At 39.9% G+C, this 17,121-nt stretch overlaps 1 protein-coding gene across 2 annotated transcripts in view; it reads right to left on the bottom strand.

Moving 5' to 3' along the window:
• Positions 1–17,121, bottom strand: part of samd14 (sterile alpha motif domain containing 14) — a 214,208-nt gene that overhangs the window by 72,528 nt on the left and 124,559 nt on the right. For both annotated transcript variants that reach the window (XM_072561668.1, XM_072561667.1), the window contains one exon: positions 8,110–8,203. In XM_072561668.1, the coding sequence (XP_072417769.1) occupies positions 8,110–8,203 (94 nt within the window). The remainder of the gene's footprint in view (positions 1–8,109; positions 8,204–17,121) is intronic.

The raw sequence follows: 17,121 nt of genomic DNA, 5'->3' as shown, positions 1-17,121 counted from the left end.
TGAGCAATCTTTTCCATCTCATCCTATTGGATCATTAGTTCCTTTCCAATCCCAATTTGTTTAATTCACTTGCCACCATGTTTTTCCATCTACTCTTTAGACCACCCATTTGTCTTCCTGTCCCATCTCCATCACTCAGCTCACATTTCCCTCTCCCTCTCTCCGCAACAGATGACCATGCAATTTGAATTGGTCCTGATTTACTTTATTCAGGGCTCCCATAATCTGCATGGAGCCCCCTGATATGCTAGATCATGATTTTGATCTTTTTCTTTACTCTGCATGTATTCATTTCAGCATCTGCATCTTATTCTTGTCCTCTACTTGTACCTCTTTTTCTGCTGTTATCCGTGTTTCTGAATTACATAACAAGGCTTGACAACCCCTTTTAAAAAATATCTCAGTTCCTCTTGACTGAATGCTTTTGCTGAGATTTTTCTTCAACTGCAGATGAATGCCCTGAATTAATTTTGCACACATTCGTGGTTTCCCAAAAAGCACAGTTTACTTGGATTTTATTGATTTTACTAACTACATTAGCTTTGAAACACAAAGAGCTTCAGATTTGCATTTGTGCCTGTTAATTATAATCAGCTCAATACTACATGAAAGGAAGTCTCAATGTCAAACAACCACACAGATCAGCAGCATTTATTCATGCTATCATAGAGTTGTGGCAGTATTTTGAAAATTTGGTCACCTATGGAATTTACTTTTCAGCATCATCTGAAGGTTATTGATCTGCCAGGAACTGTGGATTTTTGACATACTCTTCACTGAACCTTCCATTTTCTTTATGTATATGGTGGGGCAGAATCTTGTGAGGGTCTTAGCAATATGGGCTGTGGCTGGATTTGTATCAGAATTGGACAAGAAGTCAAGCCAGGCCTATCTCACCTCCACTGTGCCTTGCCCCTCCTAACATCACTCACATCTGGCCTAGATCTTATTCTTAACCAGCTACTGTGCCCTGGTGGTCCTTATGTTCAAATCTATGATTGACAAATCTCAAGCTTTCTACCTATGGGGTCTTGATCTTAGATTAAGGCCCTAAAGTAGCCGTCAACTGCCTGCCTGGCACATACTGGCAGATCATCCCAGAAAGAGGCATTGTGGAGATCTCATTGGCCAAAGCCCCTGTGACTGGCACTAGATTCTATCCAACACAAGTTAAGAAAGAGGAAAGGAAAGTCTTATGTTTCCATAGTACCTTTCACCTCTGTGAATGTCTCACAGCCAGAATTCAATTTTTTTTTCAGAAAAGTAGTAGCTGCCAATTTGCAGACAGCAGGATCCCTCAAACAAGAATGAAGTAAATGACCAGTTAATTTGTTTGGATGATACTGCTTGAAGGAAAACATGCACATCAGCCCTCATAAAACATGATTAATGTTGTGAATAAAGCTACAGGATGGCAAAACCCCGTTCAGTGGTTTAAAAAAATGTTGACATGTCTTGAGTATTTGTAAGTGTTATTTATGAAACTGATCACTAGGTTTTATATCTGATTGACATAAATCATTAACATTCTTGGTTCCATGCATGCATACACCAGATGTGAGATTGTGAAATGGTGATAAATGACAGAAAAACTATCAAATAAAAGTAAATTCTAAGCAATCAGACTATAACATAATTTTGCTTTGACTATTTCAATGATTAAATAGCATGTAAACCAACATTATTGATTTTATGGAAATAGGGATTTTTATGTTTTTGTCAGTAATAAGTGGCTTATAAATATCTTCAATATCCTTCACAATAATACACACATATATATATAAATATAAGATTATTTATGGCACACTCACATCTAAGAAATTTTCAATACTAGGTGCCTTTTTAAAGCTCCCTCCAACAGGGTATTGCAAAGATCTGAAGCACTTCCTTCAAGTAATGAATATTTAATGCTTGGAGAAAATGGAGGCAGCAATTTACCACACGAGGGAATACACTGTGTAATCCAATCTTCTGTACTCTTCATATTTCTTTCAAGATTTTCTTTTGTTGCATGCAAAATTGGTAGAGCTTGTGGAAAGGAAATCAGTTATAACTCATTGCAGGGTCCCTAACCAATGGCAATTCCACCAAAGGTCCTGAGGATGGCCCAACATTGGTCCTCAGGCTCATTAATATTTTCTTTCTATGAGCTTATTAAGTCTGTCATGCCTCAACAGCAGCGTGGCACAAATACAGTCTTGGAAAGCAATGGAGTGACAATGTGATGATGGGCAACTTCCTTCTCTTCCTGGCTGCACTAGATTGTATTTTTTAAATTTAAGAAACCCCCACCTTTTGGTAGGATCTTTTAATTTGACCTTTGTATTAAGATTCCATAGAGAAACAGGTTTCACTTGCAATTGCTCCGCAATCTCATCCAAATTCTTTAAGAGGGGTTATAACATTCAAGAGACCATCCTTTTACCTAAGTAAAGTACTTAGTACTAGTTATTGGTGATCAAGGTAAGTCTATACACAGAGATCAAGCAGGAATCAGGCATTCATTAGTTGGAGCTATCTATTTGATTACATCAAGGGATGGGCCAAGATCAATCCTCGGGGGTCAATGCAGTGAAAGTCAGGGATTATCAAAGGCTACTGTTGTGGTACAGAAGTCACTTTCGGGGTTCAGAGGCAAGAGTATTGGTTGGACAGGAGGCAATAATTGTGAAGGGAGTAACTCAAAATTGCAGGATGGGAGAGACAATAATGTACTGGAGGACATGAGTTCTTGCAACTGGTTGAAGATCTCACGAGCTGCACAAGGGAAGGAGCTGAATTCATCTCACCATGAAGAGTATAGATTCACCAACATGCCCTTATATGCAATATTGCCTTTCATAGCTAATGTGAATGTAGGCTGTAAGGGATGAAAGTTTCATAATCCTACCTTATTTCCAATCTCCTTCTGTATTTGCATGACATAACTTCTACTGCATATATCACAGTAAGGTCCTCTAAGTCAAATGTCCATGTGGAGAGACATCCCTTAGCCCTCCTTATTGTAGGTCACCAAGTCCCACTGTATCAAATCTTTGAGGAGAAAGTGAGGACTGCAGATGCTGGAGATCAGAGCTGAAAATGTGTTGCTGGAAAAGCGCAGCAGGTCAGGCAACATCCAAGGAACAGGAGAATCGACGTTTCAGGCATCAGCCCGAAATGTCGATTCTCCTGTTCCTAGGATGCTGCCTGACCTGCTGCGCTTTTCCAGCAACACATTTTCAACTCACTGTATCAAAGACTATGCTAAACCATCATTTCTGTGTGATGCAAATGCTGACTGCTCATATCACTAAGAACTCATTCTACTTCTGATATGCCCCACACAGATTCATTGCAACTGTTACCAATGTATAATAAGCCCAGTACTAGCAGCAACCTATAACGGCTGCTAGTCAGTCTCCACATGAATCAGTCAGAGCTGAAGGTTCCCACAAGGTGTGCAGGAGATAACAGGAGGCCCAGAGTCTATTGCCATCAATGCCATTGCCTCCAGGTGAGTGAGGTACAAGAGGGGACCTGCTATCTGAATAGGTAGATGGCCAACCTATCCTGGTGGCCAAAGTGACATCTTCAGTAAATGTTTACACATTTGATTAATTCCAAGGATCAAGTGGATCTGTGTGGATCTCATAACCCTCAATTCATAAATCTATCAAAGCTGTTATTGATGCAATTTGCATGAGATCACATCACTTCATTTCATTTCCCAGTGACGAGGTTAGTGCGACAGAATGAGGCGGAAGATGAAGACATTGAACAAAAGAAACATTACATTCACCATGACAGAGCAAATTAACAATGGGCAACATAAGCCAGACAGGACTTGGTGGACATTCGGTTCCAATAGCTGTCAGCTAAGTGGAGTGATCACTCATTGATTGTAAAGTTGTAAGACATCTCATTGCACAGTGATATTGAATTGAATTGGATGATTTATTGTCACTTGTATTCAACAAATAAGTGCAGTGAAGATGGCAATATGTCGCCATGCTCCGCCGCCATTTTGAGTTACAAAAGATATTAAGATATGAATAAAATATAGCTAAAAACAGAGTTCCACCTCCCTTCTTGTTCTTTACTTGACATCGTTGTGAGGGAAAGGGGGAGAAGAGGTGGTATGTCTCCACAACAGGCTCTTTGCCCATCAACGCTCCAGGAATCCCACTCCAGGTTGCCCTGCTCCACCATCAGGGACACCACACTGTGCCTACCATGCTGCCACCAATGCAATCACCACTCCCCTCGGTCTACTCGGAGTACGAATTCAGGCCTTCCGCATTGCCGCAGCTGACCAATGCTGACTGCAGAGGCTGCCCTGCTACTGTCACCATCTTGAAAACCACCTCCACCACCACTGCCTCGAGTCCTGTGCTGGGCCCACCAATGTCAAACTCGCCACGCTCTGGCACCATCTCTCACAGCTGGGCCCACTCTCGATGCCATCACAAGCTCTCCCAGGTCTCGCTTTCCCTGAGGAGCCAACACGTACTGCCTGCACACGTGCTCGGGAAGCTGGGCCCGCTCTTGAAGACACCAAAAAGGCCTCCAAAACAGAAAAAAATGAATAAAGGAAGAAAGCAAAAGGAAAGAGCAAAAGCAAAATGCAAAAATAAAAAAAACAAAGAAAGCAGAGAGAAACAGACAAACCCCAAGCCAGGAGCTCGTACGCAGTGTCAATACTCCACCGCCATCTTGGACCAGGTACTGGCCCTACTTTTGATCCAGGAGGCCTTAGTTCAAGTCCCATCTGCTCCAGAAGTATGTAGTAACATTCCTGAATGGGTTGATTAAGAAAATATCTGTAAAGTTGTTGTCCCCAGGAGCAAATGCAGCTTTCATTTATTTGTTTTTACCTTTGCTTCAGTTGTTGTTGGAAAAAAAGTGAACATTTTCAACTGTTTGATGGCTTTCCAGTACGTGATGCTTCCACATTGAACAATGGGAAGAGGTTATGCTACGATGGGCAATAGGGAAAAAGTGGAGAACCCTTAGGCAGGGTTCTAAGATGATATGGCATGAAGGATGGTTAACCTGTGTAGCTTGATTCTTGCAGTTTCAGCTCAAATAACATTTGTCCTTGACATGTTTTGATGCAAAATAGCACTACATTTACAAATTCATGCTAATATTAGCAATGAAGTGGCATCTAAGTAATCTCAGAGGCATAGCTTTCTTATTCCAACCCCCCACTACATGCACTGTAAAGGGCAGCTGTTAACTGACAGTTCTTGACCTGCTCTTGACAAATGGTGCCAGCCACAGGAATGGGAGGTCTGGGTAGAGGTGAGTACTTCCACCATTACTGAACACATTACAGTACAAGTGCAGCACCATGGAGCCATGAGGCATCCATCATGGGATAAGCTGTGGAGAGTTGCGTGAGATGACCCATTAGAGCTCATAGAGAGAAACTCTCCATGAAACTCCCCAAAATTGACACTTAGCTGACTTCTGAGAAAATTCAATCACTTTGTCTATGCTCCAATGACTCATGGAGTTTGAAGCGATAACTAACTTCTAAAACTGAAGAAATGTGAGCAGCCTCATTTATGATAAATGAAATCACTTGGAAACTACTTGAAGACCAAACGGGTGATATTGATTCAGTTACCTGTCATACATTTCTCCTGATTTTCATTTCCATATAAAATAAAATTGCACCGAAAAGCTTGAATTTAGTCATTGAAAGCTTTAAACCCAAACAATTGAGTAGCACATGGCAAGTCTAATAAAAATAAGTTTAAAGAATGGAAGATTCCTAAGAGTTGGTTATGATTTGATTATGTGGGATATAGCTGTAATGGGCACTTAGAAGTTTGAAACCAAGTAGTTATTGTAATATAAAATTGTTTTGAAGAATGGTATAGAACAGATGGTAACAAATTGGGAGCCCATGTTACACTTGATGTTCTTCTCCATTGAAGTTGGAAGTGTCTATCAGGCAGAATGTACAGTAGACTGGTGGTTCACTGATTGCTTGCTATAACCAAGTACCCAACAAGAATTTGGCAGCCATTGTATCTTTGCAGCTCCATTCTAACATTCTAGTTATTGCAAATTGGAAATTAGTTTTGCTGCAACTGACTGAGGCTTGTAAAAACCATAATCACATACATTGGAATTTGCCACAGAAACTGATAACTTTTAAAAAGAAGTTCAAACATCAATTCACAGCAGGAAGAATTTAATCAAGATTTCACATTTTGAATCATTTGCGGTAACAACCAAACTATTAATTAAACATTATCTTTGGAGGCAGTTGGAACCTTAAACCACAAAATGGAATATCCACCAAACCTTAATTCTTAGCCTGCCCAACAAAACACACTTCACAGGGTCACTTTGTACCATTCTTAATAATATAGAATAGAATCCCTACAGTGTGGAAACATGCCTTCGGTCCAACAAATCCACACTGACCCTTTGAAGAATAATCCACCCACAACCCATTCCCCTACCCTATAACTTTACATTTACCCCTGACTAATGCAGCTGACCTACACATCCCTGAACACTGTGGGCAATTTAGGATGGCCAGTTCACCTAAGCTACTCATCTTTATGTAAAAATTCAATTTTCTCAAAAATAATACAAAGTGATTGTCAGCATCAAGGGTTGATTTCTTTGCATTCTTCAGCTAGTTTTTAAAGTGAGGTTTTCTGTTCCTGGGGACTTCCTCTCCAAAGCAAGCTAGTTGACTCTTTCAGCCTCAATTTAACAAGTTAAGAATTAGAATTACATTTTTATTGTCACGTATACTCAAGCATAGGAATACACGAGTACGGTGAAAAGTGTACAAGGTCGCAATTCCCTGGTTCCATCTTGGTTACAAATCCAAAATTGAAGAAATAAAAAGCCAAAAGGATATGAAAACATCGAGATCTTAAAGTCTAAAGTGTTATCTTCTTGAAGGTGTTTGGAATGCTCAGCTACTGATGTAGACAACTAGGCCTAGCCATGGCCTGGAGCCTTGTATCAATTGCTGGGAGAAGCCATGTTCTTGTTGCCACTGATGATGCCACTGTGAGCTCCAATCACCAGGAGGAGCTTTGCCACCGCTGCCGACCCTGAACCCTGGAAGGTGCTGCTGCCATTACGCTCTCACTGCTGATGTCATACTGCCGCTCCTCAAAATGCAGAGACGGTCCCAGGAGGCTGCTGTCTCTGATCCTGCTGCCACCTCCTCCTGCTGGGAGGCTGTTGCCATGCCAATGCCGCCAAATTGCCGCAAAAGGCTTTTAAGCAAAGGAAAAGAAGGAAAAAGAAGAGAAAAAGTAAAAAGAAGAAAAGAAGAAAGAAAGCAGACAGGAGTGGATGAGCCCCAGGCTCAGCCTTGCTACTCTGCTGCTGTCATCACCATTTCAATCTGTGCATGTACCTGAATTCTGGTATGGTGAACCTTGCAGCATCCTATTGGTCTCTAGTTGCTTCCTCTCTCCAAGATCCAGGCAAATGCCAAGACAATTTCAGTGATACTCAGGAAAGCCTATAATTTAATCTTCAGAAAGGTTTCTTTCCTAAGTAAATATGAATCACATCAGCCTGACATTTAGGTAGAAATGCTACTTTGAAATCCTTAAGAACCCAGCTTATTTTCATCTTGGAACTAGGTGGATCGCTTAAAGCATATTTGCTTACAGCCTAACATTCTCATTGTCTTTCTAGGACTTTGGAGACTCGTGGTCTCTGCTGTTAACATAAAGACAATTGTCATTGTCTCGAGGTGTAAATATCTTGTACTTTCTTCTTTCTGAAGTAATCAATGTCATTTTTTGATCTCCAAAAATCAAACCACTTAAGCTCACGTATTGGCTGGGTTTCATCACTGTTTACATGAACACTTAAATTTGAAGTCACACTCACAAAACTTAATCATGTTTAAACGCTCATGATTATTATAAATGTGAAAGTAGAAGACTGTTAGATGATTGAATAAAATGGGCATTGCGCTATATTGTTTGTTATTGTCTTCTGTGCATTATCAAAATGGCAAATTATGGATTAAAATGCTGAGATGTTTACAATGTCTCCATTTTCTTTGTTCTGTTGTGTTACATAAAAAGAGCAAAGATTCATTATTTATTTTGTTTGAACTATGATACCTACCCAAGGTCCAAAAACTTCCGTCTTGTTTTTCTGTCCAGGCCTACTGTGGGACTTGCTGGTTCTGCTGGACTTGTTTCTTTGCTCTCCCCTGAACCTGTGATTACAAAATTATACGCAGAATTATAAAACATAAAAGACATTGTCACCACATCCAAAGTCGGTCATTACCTTTCCCCACTAGTGTCAGTGGTTTTATTGCATGTGTCTCATTTTCACAGCAGTGGGCATTTAAGATAGAAAACAAAATAGAAAGTGCATAACATATTTGCTTTTTTGGATTTAAGTCCATTGAAATGATCATAAACCTTGTCATTCCATCTAAAGATTAGACAATATATATCAATAGATGCTGTGTCTAAGCTGGACTGCAAAGGTCCTTGTATCTGTCAATCTTCATTCTTACTTAGAAATACATTATGGTGGTTTTCAATTAGTGATGGTCAGTGATTGCTAACTTATTTTTGTTTTGTCACTGACTCTGAATTTTAAATTCAGAAGCAATTTGAGTACTGTTGTTTTATTATAATCATTCAGCTGTCAAAGTCTTTAATCATGGAACATCATGAAGAAAATATCATTTATTTTTGAGTTAGGCTGCTCTTCAAATGTTGATTAGAGCAGATATAGCAATCAACCCAGAAACTTCAAATCCATGTGATCACAAATCTGAAATATGAAGGCAAAACACAGCAAAAATTGTCAACTGAGACATGTTCATGATCAAGAGAAGATATGCCTTAATCTTGCATGTGTACTTTCATGTCAAAATCACTGAGGTGGAATAGATCGATACTAACACTGACTGCTGTTCAAAATAGAAGCCTCTGTGATTATGCAGCACTGAGATGAAAAGGAGAGGCTTTTTTTAACCTTATCAATCACATCTTGGAGCAATGGAGCAGTTTGTAGTGTGTGCTTTATGATCTTTATGACTGAAGTAGTACAAAGGATAATGTTTTGAAATGTGATGGATGTATGCCTTGGAAATTAAATACCATTTCCCTATTCAGTAAGCTGAATGAAAATTCTAATACCCTGCTACATTTTTTTATTGCTGCTGCCACACAATCCATTGTGAAGGATTGTTCACGGTTAGACATTTGAAGTTTGTCTTCAAAAGTGTCTGAAGTGAGAAACCAAGTTTTCATACATATTGATCAGCTTGGTTTTCATACACAAAGTGTCAAAAGCATCAAACTTTGATTGAAACAGAAGTTAACTGACACCTGAAACTGAAACCTACTTAACAAAAGCTGAATTAAGCTAATTAAACCTGTTTTTGTGTCATTCAGCAGCTTTTCTGCTGATCTGAGAAAGCAGCCTCTGTGCATCATTCTTCCTGTGATTGTTTTTTAAAAAATCAAATGGAACTAATGCTGTTTTCCACCAGAAAATTCAGTCAAACAGTTGTTGAATCAAGGGAAAAGGCTTGCCATGTTTAATTCAATGAAACCAACTCCTTTAATGTGATGGCACGTTCATAAAGCCATATTTCCTCAAACACTGTTGGTTTCCCAGGGGCCAATGCTATGAAATGCAGCAGATGGGAGGACATCATGTGCTTTCCATCCACTGTTCCTTTATAATATCAGAGTGCTTGTAAAATCCTACATTAGCTTCTTGAAAACTATCAACATTGGGAAACAAGGCATGAACAATGAGCCATCTGTATAAAATAATTAGTGACAATTGTAACATTATACAACACAGATTAGTATAATTTAATGCAAAATCTGCCCTTACGTGAAACCCGTTATCTAAAAGACAGTAATGTGGCTCATTTCTTCACTTTTTTTGCAAAGTAAACAGTGCTGGCCCCAATGCCATTATTGTTGTGTGAATAGACTATTTGGCGTAATAGTGTTCTAAATGGGGATGGCATGGTGGCTCAGTGGTTAGTACTGTTGCCTCACCGTACCAGAGATCCAGGTTCAATTCTAGCCTTGGATGAATGCCTGGATGGAGTTTGCATGTTTTCCCCATGTTGGTGTGGGTTTCTGCTGGGTACTCTGGTTTCCTCCATAATCAAAAGATGTGCATGTTACGTTGATTAGCCAGGCTAAATTGTCCTGTAGTGTGAGATCAGGTGGAGTAGCCATGGACAACATGGGGTTATGGGGATGGTGTAGGTAAAATGTTATTCAGAGTGTTGGTGCAGGCCAAATGGCCTCTTTCCACACATTGGGATTCTATGACCAGAATCCACTATGACTTCATTAGGATTTTCTGTGAGGCAATAATGTATTGTATGTGGAGTATTGATGTTATCAATATTAAAGTCTTAACTTGCAGTTTGGAGACGCTGGAGACTGCAGACGCTGGAGATCAGAGCTGAAAATATGTTGCTGGAAAAGCGCAGCAGGTCAGGCAGCATCCAAGGAACAGGAGAATCGACGTTTCGGGCATCAGCCCTTCTTCAGGCTCTGATCTCCAGCGTCTGCAGTCCTCACTTTCGACCCGTTTATTTGTTCCCTATATTTTTGTTCAATCAGATTACACTGTTATTTAACAAGTATGTACATTATACATAACTTGTAGATAATATATTGCATTTACCAATAAATTTAAGACCTTGCTGCCATATGTACATCTTGTCAACATTTTCTAAACTGCATTTATAATGGACTTGCTGACATAAACTTGACATGATGGAATGACATCCAATGTATCTCCTTGCTCCTTAGCCTGATCTGCAGAAAGGTTCTGAAGAAGGATTCCTGAAGAAGGGCTGATGCCCGAAACGTCGATTCTCCTGTTCCTTGGATGCTGCCTGACCTGCTGCGCTTTTCCAGCAACACATTTTCAACAAATAAACGGGTGTCAATCATAGAAAAGAGATAAATTAATGGATGAATATACAAGTTTGTGATGTGATCCCTATTAACATGTCCTTCTTTCTATTTTATGTTGTGTTTTCTCCTTGTGGAATGCTTTATGCTAGACATGAAATGTGTAGGCCAAAGCCATTCTCATTCAAGCGACGCTTCTGCATGTGTGAACAGTGGCCCGTGAGTGGAAGCTGGCTATTTAACTTTAGGAGATCACAGCTCCAACAGCTTCTGTTCTCACTCAGCATCCACATACTTCCACTTTATAACAGGTCTCACTATCAAGAAGTAGGAACCTTGACTGCTCAGCTCTGCTCCCTGACTGGGAGCACTGAAACCAATTCTGGCACCTTGCTGCCACCACAGCTGTGATTAGCTACCTCACACAGGCTGGAAACTGAGGCTGGGCATTCTTACTCTGCATGGCTCAGTGTTTGAGAAGTGGGAATACAACGCTGTCTCATACGACAGCACTGATTTCTATTAGTTCAGTGTAAATATTCACTGCCAATGTTATTGACATTTGTTTGTGAAGATGACATTTACTTTCTACTTAATATTTCTTCCCAATCCTCCTTACCTGATGTCCCATGATATACAAGGCAGGTAAATGCTATAGCTGAGAAACCCTATACAAATATCCCTGCTGATACAGTACATTCTCTTCCTTCTTCAATACTACTTCTTCTCCTTTAAAATTTATTCCATTGAATTTGCAATGAACAAATTCCAATTCAAATTGCCATGAACAGATTATTGGGGCAGGATTTTCTGGATTGAAAGGAAGTGCCGATGGCCAGGATTGTAATTAGGCAGCAGGGCACCCTTGGGCAAGTTTCTGTCAGTAACCAATTGATGTTTGGCAGCAGGAGAGTGAATAATAGATCGTATTTGGGAAGGGGTTCTGGCAATAGCAAAGGAAGGGCAGGCCATAATCTTCAACTAGGTTTCTGACATAAAAGGCAGTTGGAGGGACAACACAACAAAGGAGCTTGTCTCGAAATGGCTTCAGCAAGAAGCTGGTGGATCTGCGGAACTGACTCAGAAAGTTACGGACGAGCAGTCTTTGAGTGTATTTAAGACAGAGACGGATAGGTTCTTGATTAGAATGGGGATCAAAGCTTACAGGGAGAAAGCAGGAGCTTGGGGTTGAAAAACGTATCAGCCATGATCAAAAGGCAGAGCAGAGTTAATGGACCGAATGGCCTAATTATACTCCTATATCTTATGTTCTTATGGATAGAGCTATTGGAGGGGTAGATCCAAGGCGCAGTGATAGAGGTGCGTCTTTAGGCGGTGGGGAGATGGCAAGAGATGTAGATGCCTGTGGATGGAGGAGGTGGCCTCATTCAGCATGAATAGCCAATGATACAACTTAAAGCCTTACTGAAGAATTCAATACAGTATCAAAGAAATATAAAGTTATTAAGACTGGCTAATAAAGGAAATGCTGCAACATTCCTTTAGTACAGAGTCTATCAAGTTCAATAGTCATTCAATACAGAACAGCATCGTTGAGTGTGCTTTTTATAAAAACACAAACATAGAGGGACTCTTGCTTTACAGTCCAGTGATGTTTGTCAGGCTCTGTCAATTTCAATGTCTAATGTCAGGTCACTGGAAAGCCAGGTTTAAGGCTTGTCAATGCAATAGTATTTCTGACTGACCAGGTATCTCTAGTGAGATGACTGAGGGAAGTCAGTAGTCGCAGAGCAGTCACATGACCGTGAGATAGTGCCACAAGAATTTCAATGATATGGTACAGTCTGGCAAGGCAAGTGACATTCATGGTAGCCAGCTTGCAAAGCCACATGTCGTAAACAGCATTTATATGATGTGAGGCATATTGGCCAATTCATACACAGACATGATCAGAAACCAAATGTTCAAATAAGATGACTCATACTAGAGATGCCTGGTCAGTTTCTCTGTCTCCTTCCCTTTTGGAATAAGAAAGTTATATTTCCTATCTTCCAATTGAATATAACTGTCTCCAAATTAAGGGAATTTTGGAAAACTGAAACCAATGTATTAACTCTCACTAATTATTTTTCTGAAGGCCCCACAATGAAGTCCATCAAGAATCAATCGCTTGTCAGCTTGTATCTCCACCAATTTACTCAGAGCCATTTTTCTGTTGTTGCGATTTTCTTGAATTCTTTCATCCCTTCCACTTCCTAATTGATCACAGCTTTTGGGATGCTACATATATCCTCTACAGTGAAGACTGATTCTAAATATCTGATACAGAATAATTAAATCTTCAATCTCACTTTATAGGACCAATGGTCACTTTATTAACACATTTTCTTATTTATATATTTGTAGAAATTCTGACTGTTCTTATATTTCTTGCTAACTTTCTCTCATACTCTAATTTTTCCCACTTTATTAATATTTCTTTGCTTTTTGTAAGTATTCTGTCCAATCTCCTGGTCTGCTATTTGTCTTCACATAACTGGATACTTTTTCATTTAGTTTGCTATTATCTGTAACAATTCTAGTTAATTACAAAAGCTGGGGTCCCTTGGATTTTTTTGTGTATAGAAATGTATGTATTCCGTGTACACTAAAATATCCTCTTTAATGACCGTCACCACATCTCTATTGCCTTATTCCTTAACCTAATTTAACCTAATTTGCCAAATCATTTTAGCTGGCTATATTTTTACACCTTTATTGTTGTTTTAATTTAGATTCTAAGAAAGTAGTCTGGGACCCACACCTGTCTCCATCAAACTGAATATAAAACTCATTGAGTAATAAAGGCATATAACATAGTAGAAACAGGCCCATAAGCCTACCATCTCAACACCAAACTACATAAATCCCATTTACCTGCACTTGATCCAAAGCCTATTATGCCCTGGCATTTTAAGTAGCCAGATATTTCTTAAATATTGCAGGAACACCTGCCTCCCCACCCTCTCTGTACCCGCAAGGTGAAAAAAAAATTTCCTCAGATCTCCTCTAAGCCATTAGCTACTCACCTTAAACTTATTCCACTGGTCTGCCATGGGAAGAGATTCTCATGATCTCCTCCATCTGTGCCTCTTATAATTGTTTTCCTCAATCAAATCTCCCCTCAGCCCTCTCTGCTCCAAGAAACACAAACCCAACTAAGGGCTTTCCTTGACCCCATCTGCCAGAGATGTTTGCCCTTCTAATTTCATTTTTAACCAACCCCCGATACCCTCTATATTTTTGAACGGCTTCCTCTGTTTTCAATGTGCTCCACTGGAAAAATGCTTTGTTGTTTTTATTTATCAAAATCTCAATCTCACTTAACATTCAGGGTGCCTGCATTTGCTGCCCTTGCTTTTGATTCTTAGAGAAACACACTGGCGTTGAATTCTCATTACACTACTTTTAAAAAGCTGCCACTTTCTGAATATAGACATACCTGAAGGTAACTGCTCACAGTCAATGTTTACCAGATCCTGTCCAATGATATTGAAATTGGCCTTCCCCCAAATTAGACATTTAACTTCTACACTATCCTTTCCCTTTCCATAATGACTTTCAATCATATTATGACTAGGTGCTGCCTAGGGGTACCTTCACTATACAATCATTCATAAATCCTATCTCATTGCACAGTACAAAGTCAAGTATAGCTTCATCTCTGACCATCTCCAGAATGTGCTATCTAAAAAGCTGTCCCAAAATGATTCTCTGAATTCCTTACTGAGGCCATCTTTGCAAATTTGACTTTGAAAATTGATAATTAGATTAAAATCGCCTATCATGCCTTTCTGACAAGTTCTCATTATTTACTTCTTTATGCTTCACCTTAACAAATGGTTAATGTTTGGGGACCTGTCCAGCACTTTCCACAACTGACTTCTTGCATTTATCGTTTTTCATTTCTTCCCAAACTTTTTCCACACTTTGGTTTCCTAAACTTAATACCAATAATAATGCTGATATCATAATTAACTAACAGAGCCACATCTCCATCTTTTGCTCAAAAATTCTCTTTCCTAAATGTACCTTATCCTTCAGGATACAAGTCCATAATCTGTATATTCTTCCCACCATCTCTTTGCTACTAGATCATAGCTGGTACTAGACCAGATTTGTTTATTTGTATTTGTGTCTCAGTTCATCTGATTGTATCTAAATGTATGTAGCATTCAAATTAGAGTTTTAGCTTTATCCTTTTACTTTCATTGTAAATTCAAATCATTGTCTTAAGCTTGTACTCTAAACCTCCTCTTGTCTTGAACTGTTCATGATTTTTCATGAATGCATTTTCTTTGGCCTTGACTCTACACTTTGTTTGACCACATAATTCCAAATTTGATCTATTTCTCCTTTTTTTTGTTCAAAATCTTCTCTATTTCCCTAGTTACCCTGGTGACAGAAAGGCTCAAATGTGGTTCGAGTGGAGATGTTCACCATCATTACAGACCTCACTTACTCTGACAGTGGTGCTAATGCCCTACAAACTGGAACCCGCTTCTCCCACATCAGTTTTTGACTGCACATGCACCTCTCTAATCTGGTTTGCTCTATGCACAGTGGCACATAGCTCAGGTAATAATGCACAGATGAGATGATAATCTTTGAGGTTCAATTTCTTCATGTGGCACCTGGATCTTCTCACTGATTATGCAAAATTTCCTGCTTTGTCCTGCCTATGTCATTGGCACTTCAAACAACTAGGCCTACATCTTGCTTTTGCAGCTTCCTCTCCAATTCTAAGCTGATTTCCTTAGCCTTGGCACTGGGCAGGCAACACTGCTGTCTGAATTTACACTCTTTGCTGTAGCATAAGATGTCAATTCTGAAAGATTCGCAAACCTGTTGAACAATGGAAAAGGATGAGGCTCTTGTGATCCTGCCTTTTGGGTCCCCTCACATACCTTACTCACATAGAGTCATAGAGATGTACAGCATGGAAACAGACCCTTTAGTCCAAATCATCCATGCCAATCCAATCTAGTCCCACCTGCCAGCACCTGGCCCATATCCCTCCAAACCCTTCCTATTCATATACCCATCCAGACACCTTTTAAATGTTGCCATTGTACAAGCCTCCACCACATCCTCTGGCAGGTCATTCTGTACACGTATCACCCTCTGCATGAAAGAGCTGCCCCTTAGGTCTCTTCTCTATCTTTCCCCTCTGACCCTATACCTATGCCCTCTAGTTCTGGACTCCCCCACCCCAGGGAAAAGACTTTGTCTTTTTATCCTATCCATGCCCTATATGATTTTATAAACCTCTATAAGGTCACTCCATAGCCTCTAACGCTCCAGAGAAAACAACCCTAGCATATTCAATCTCTCCCTATAACTGAAATCCTCCAACCCTGACAACATCCTTATAAATCTTTTCTGAACTCTTTCAAGTTTTACAACATTTTTTCGATAGGAAGGAGACCAGATTGCACGCAATATTCCAACAGTGGTCTAACCAATATCCTGTACAGCCACAACATGACCTCCCAACTCCTGTACTCAGTACTCTGACCAATAAAGGAAAGTATACCAAATGCCTTTTTCACTATCCTATCTACCTTTGACTCCACTTTCAAGGAGCTATGAACCTGCAGTCCAAGGTCTCTTTGTTCAGCAACACTCCCTTGGACCTTATCATTCAGTATACAGGTCCTGCTAAGATTTGCTTTCCCAAAATGCAGCACCTCACATTTATCTAAATTAAACTCCATCTGCCACTTCTCAGTCCATTGCCCCATCTGATCAAGATCCCATTGTAATCTGAGGTAACCTTCTTTGTGGTCCACTACACCTCTAATTTTGGTATCATCTGCAAACTTACTAACTACACCACTTATGCTCACATCCAAATCATTTATATAAATGATGAAAAGAAGTTGACACAGGACCAATCCTTGTGGGACTCCACTGGTCACAGGCCTCCATTCTGAAAAACAACCCTCCACCACCACCCTCTGCCTTCTACCTTTGAGCTAGTTCTGTATCCAAATAGCGAGTTCTTCCTGTATTCCATGAGATACAACCTTGCTCACCAGTCTCCCATAGGGAATCTTGTCCAACGCCTTGCTGAAGTCCATATAGATCACATCTATGCTCTGCCCTCATCAATCCTCTAATGTTACTTCTTCAAAAAACTCAATCAAGTTTATGAGACATGATTTCCCACACACAAAGCCAGGTTGACTATCCCTAGTCAGTCTTTGCCTTTCCAAATATA

This window comes from Chiloscyllium punctatum, chromosome 42 (assembly GCF_047496795.1).
Source record: "Chiloscyllium punctatum isolate Juve2018m chromosome 42, sChiPun1.3, whole genome shotgun sequence".
In the NCBI taxonomy this organism is placed as follows: domain Eukaryota; kingdom Metazoa; phylum Chordata; class Chondrichthyes; order Orectolobiformes; family Hemiscylliidae; genus Chiloscyllium; species Chiloscyllium punctatum.
The sequence above is the reverse complement of the archived record's forward strand: the minus strand, read 5'-3'. Positions and strand labels throughout refer to the sequence as shown.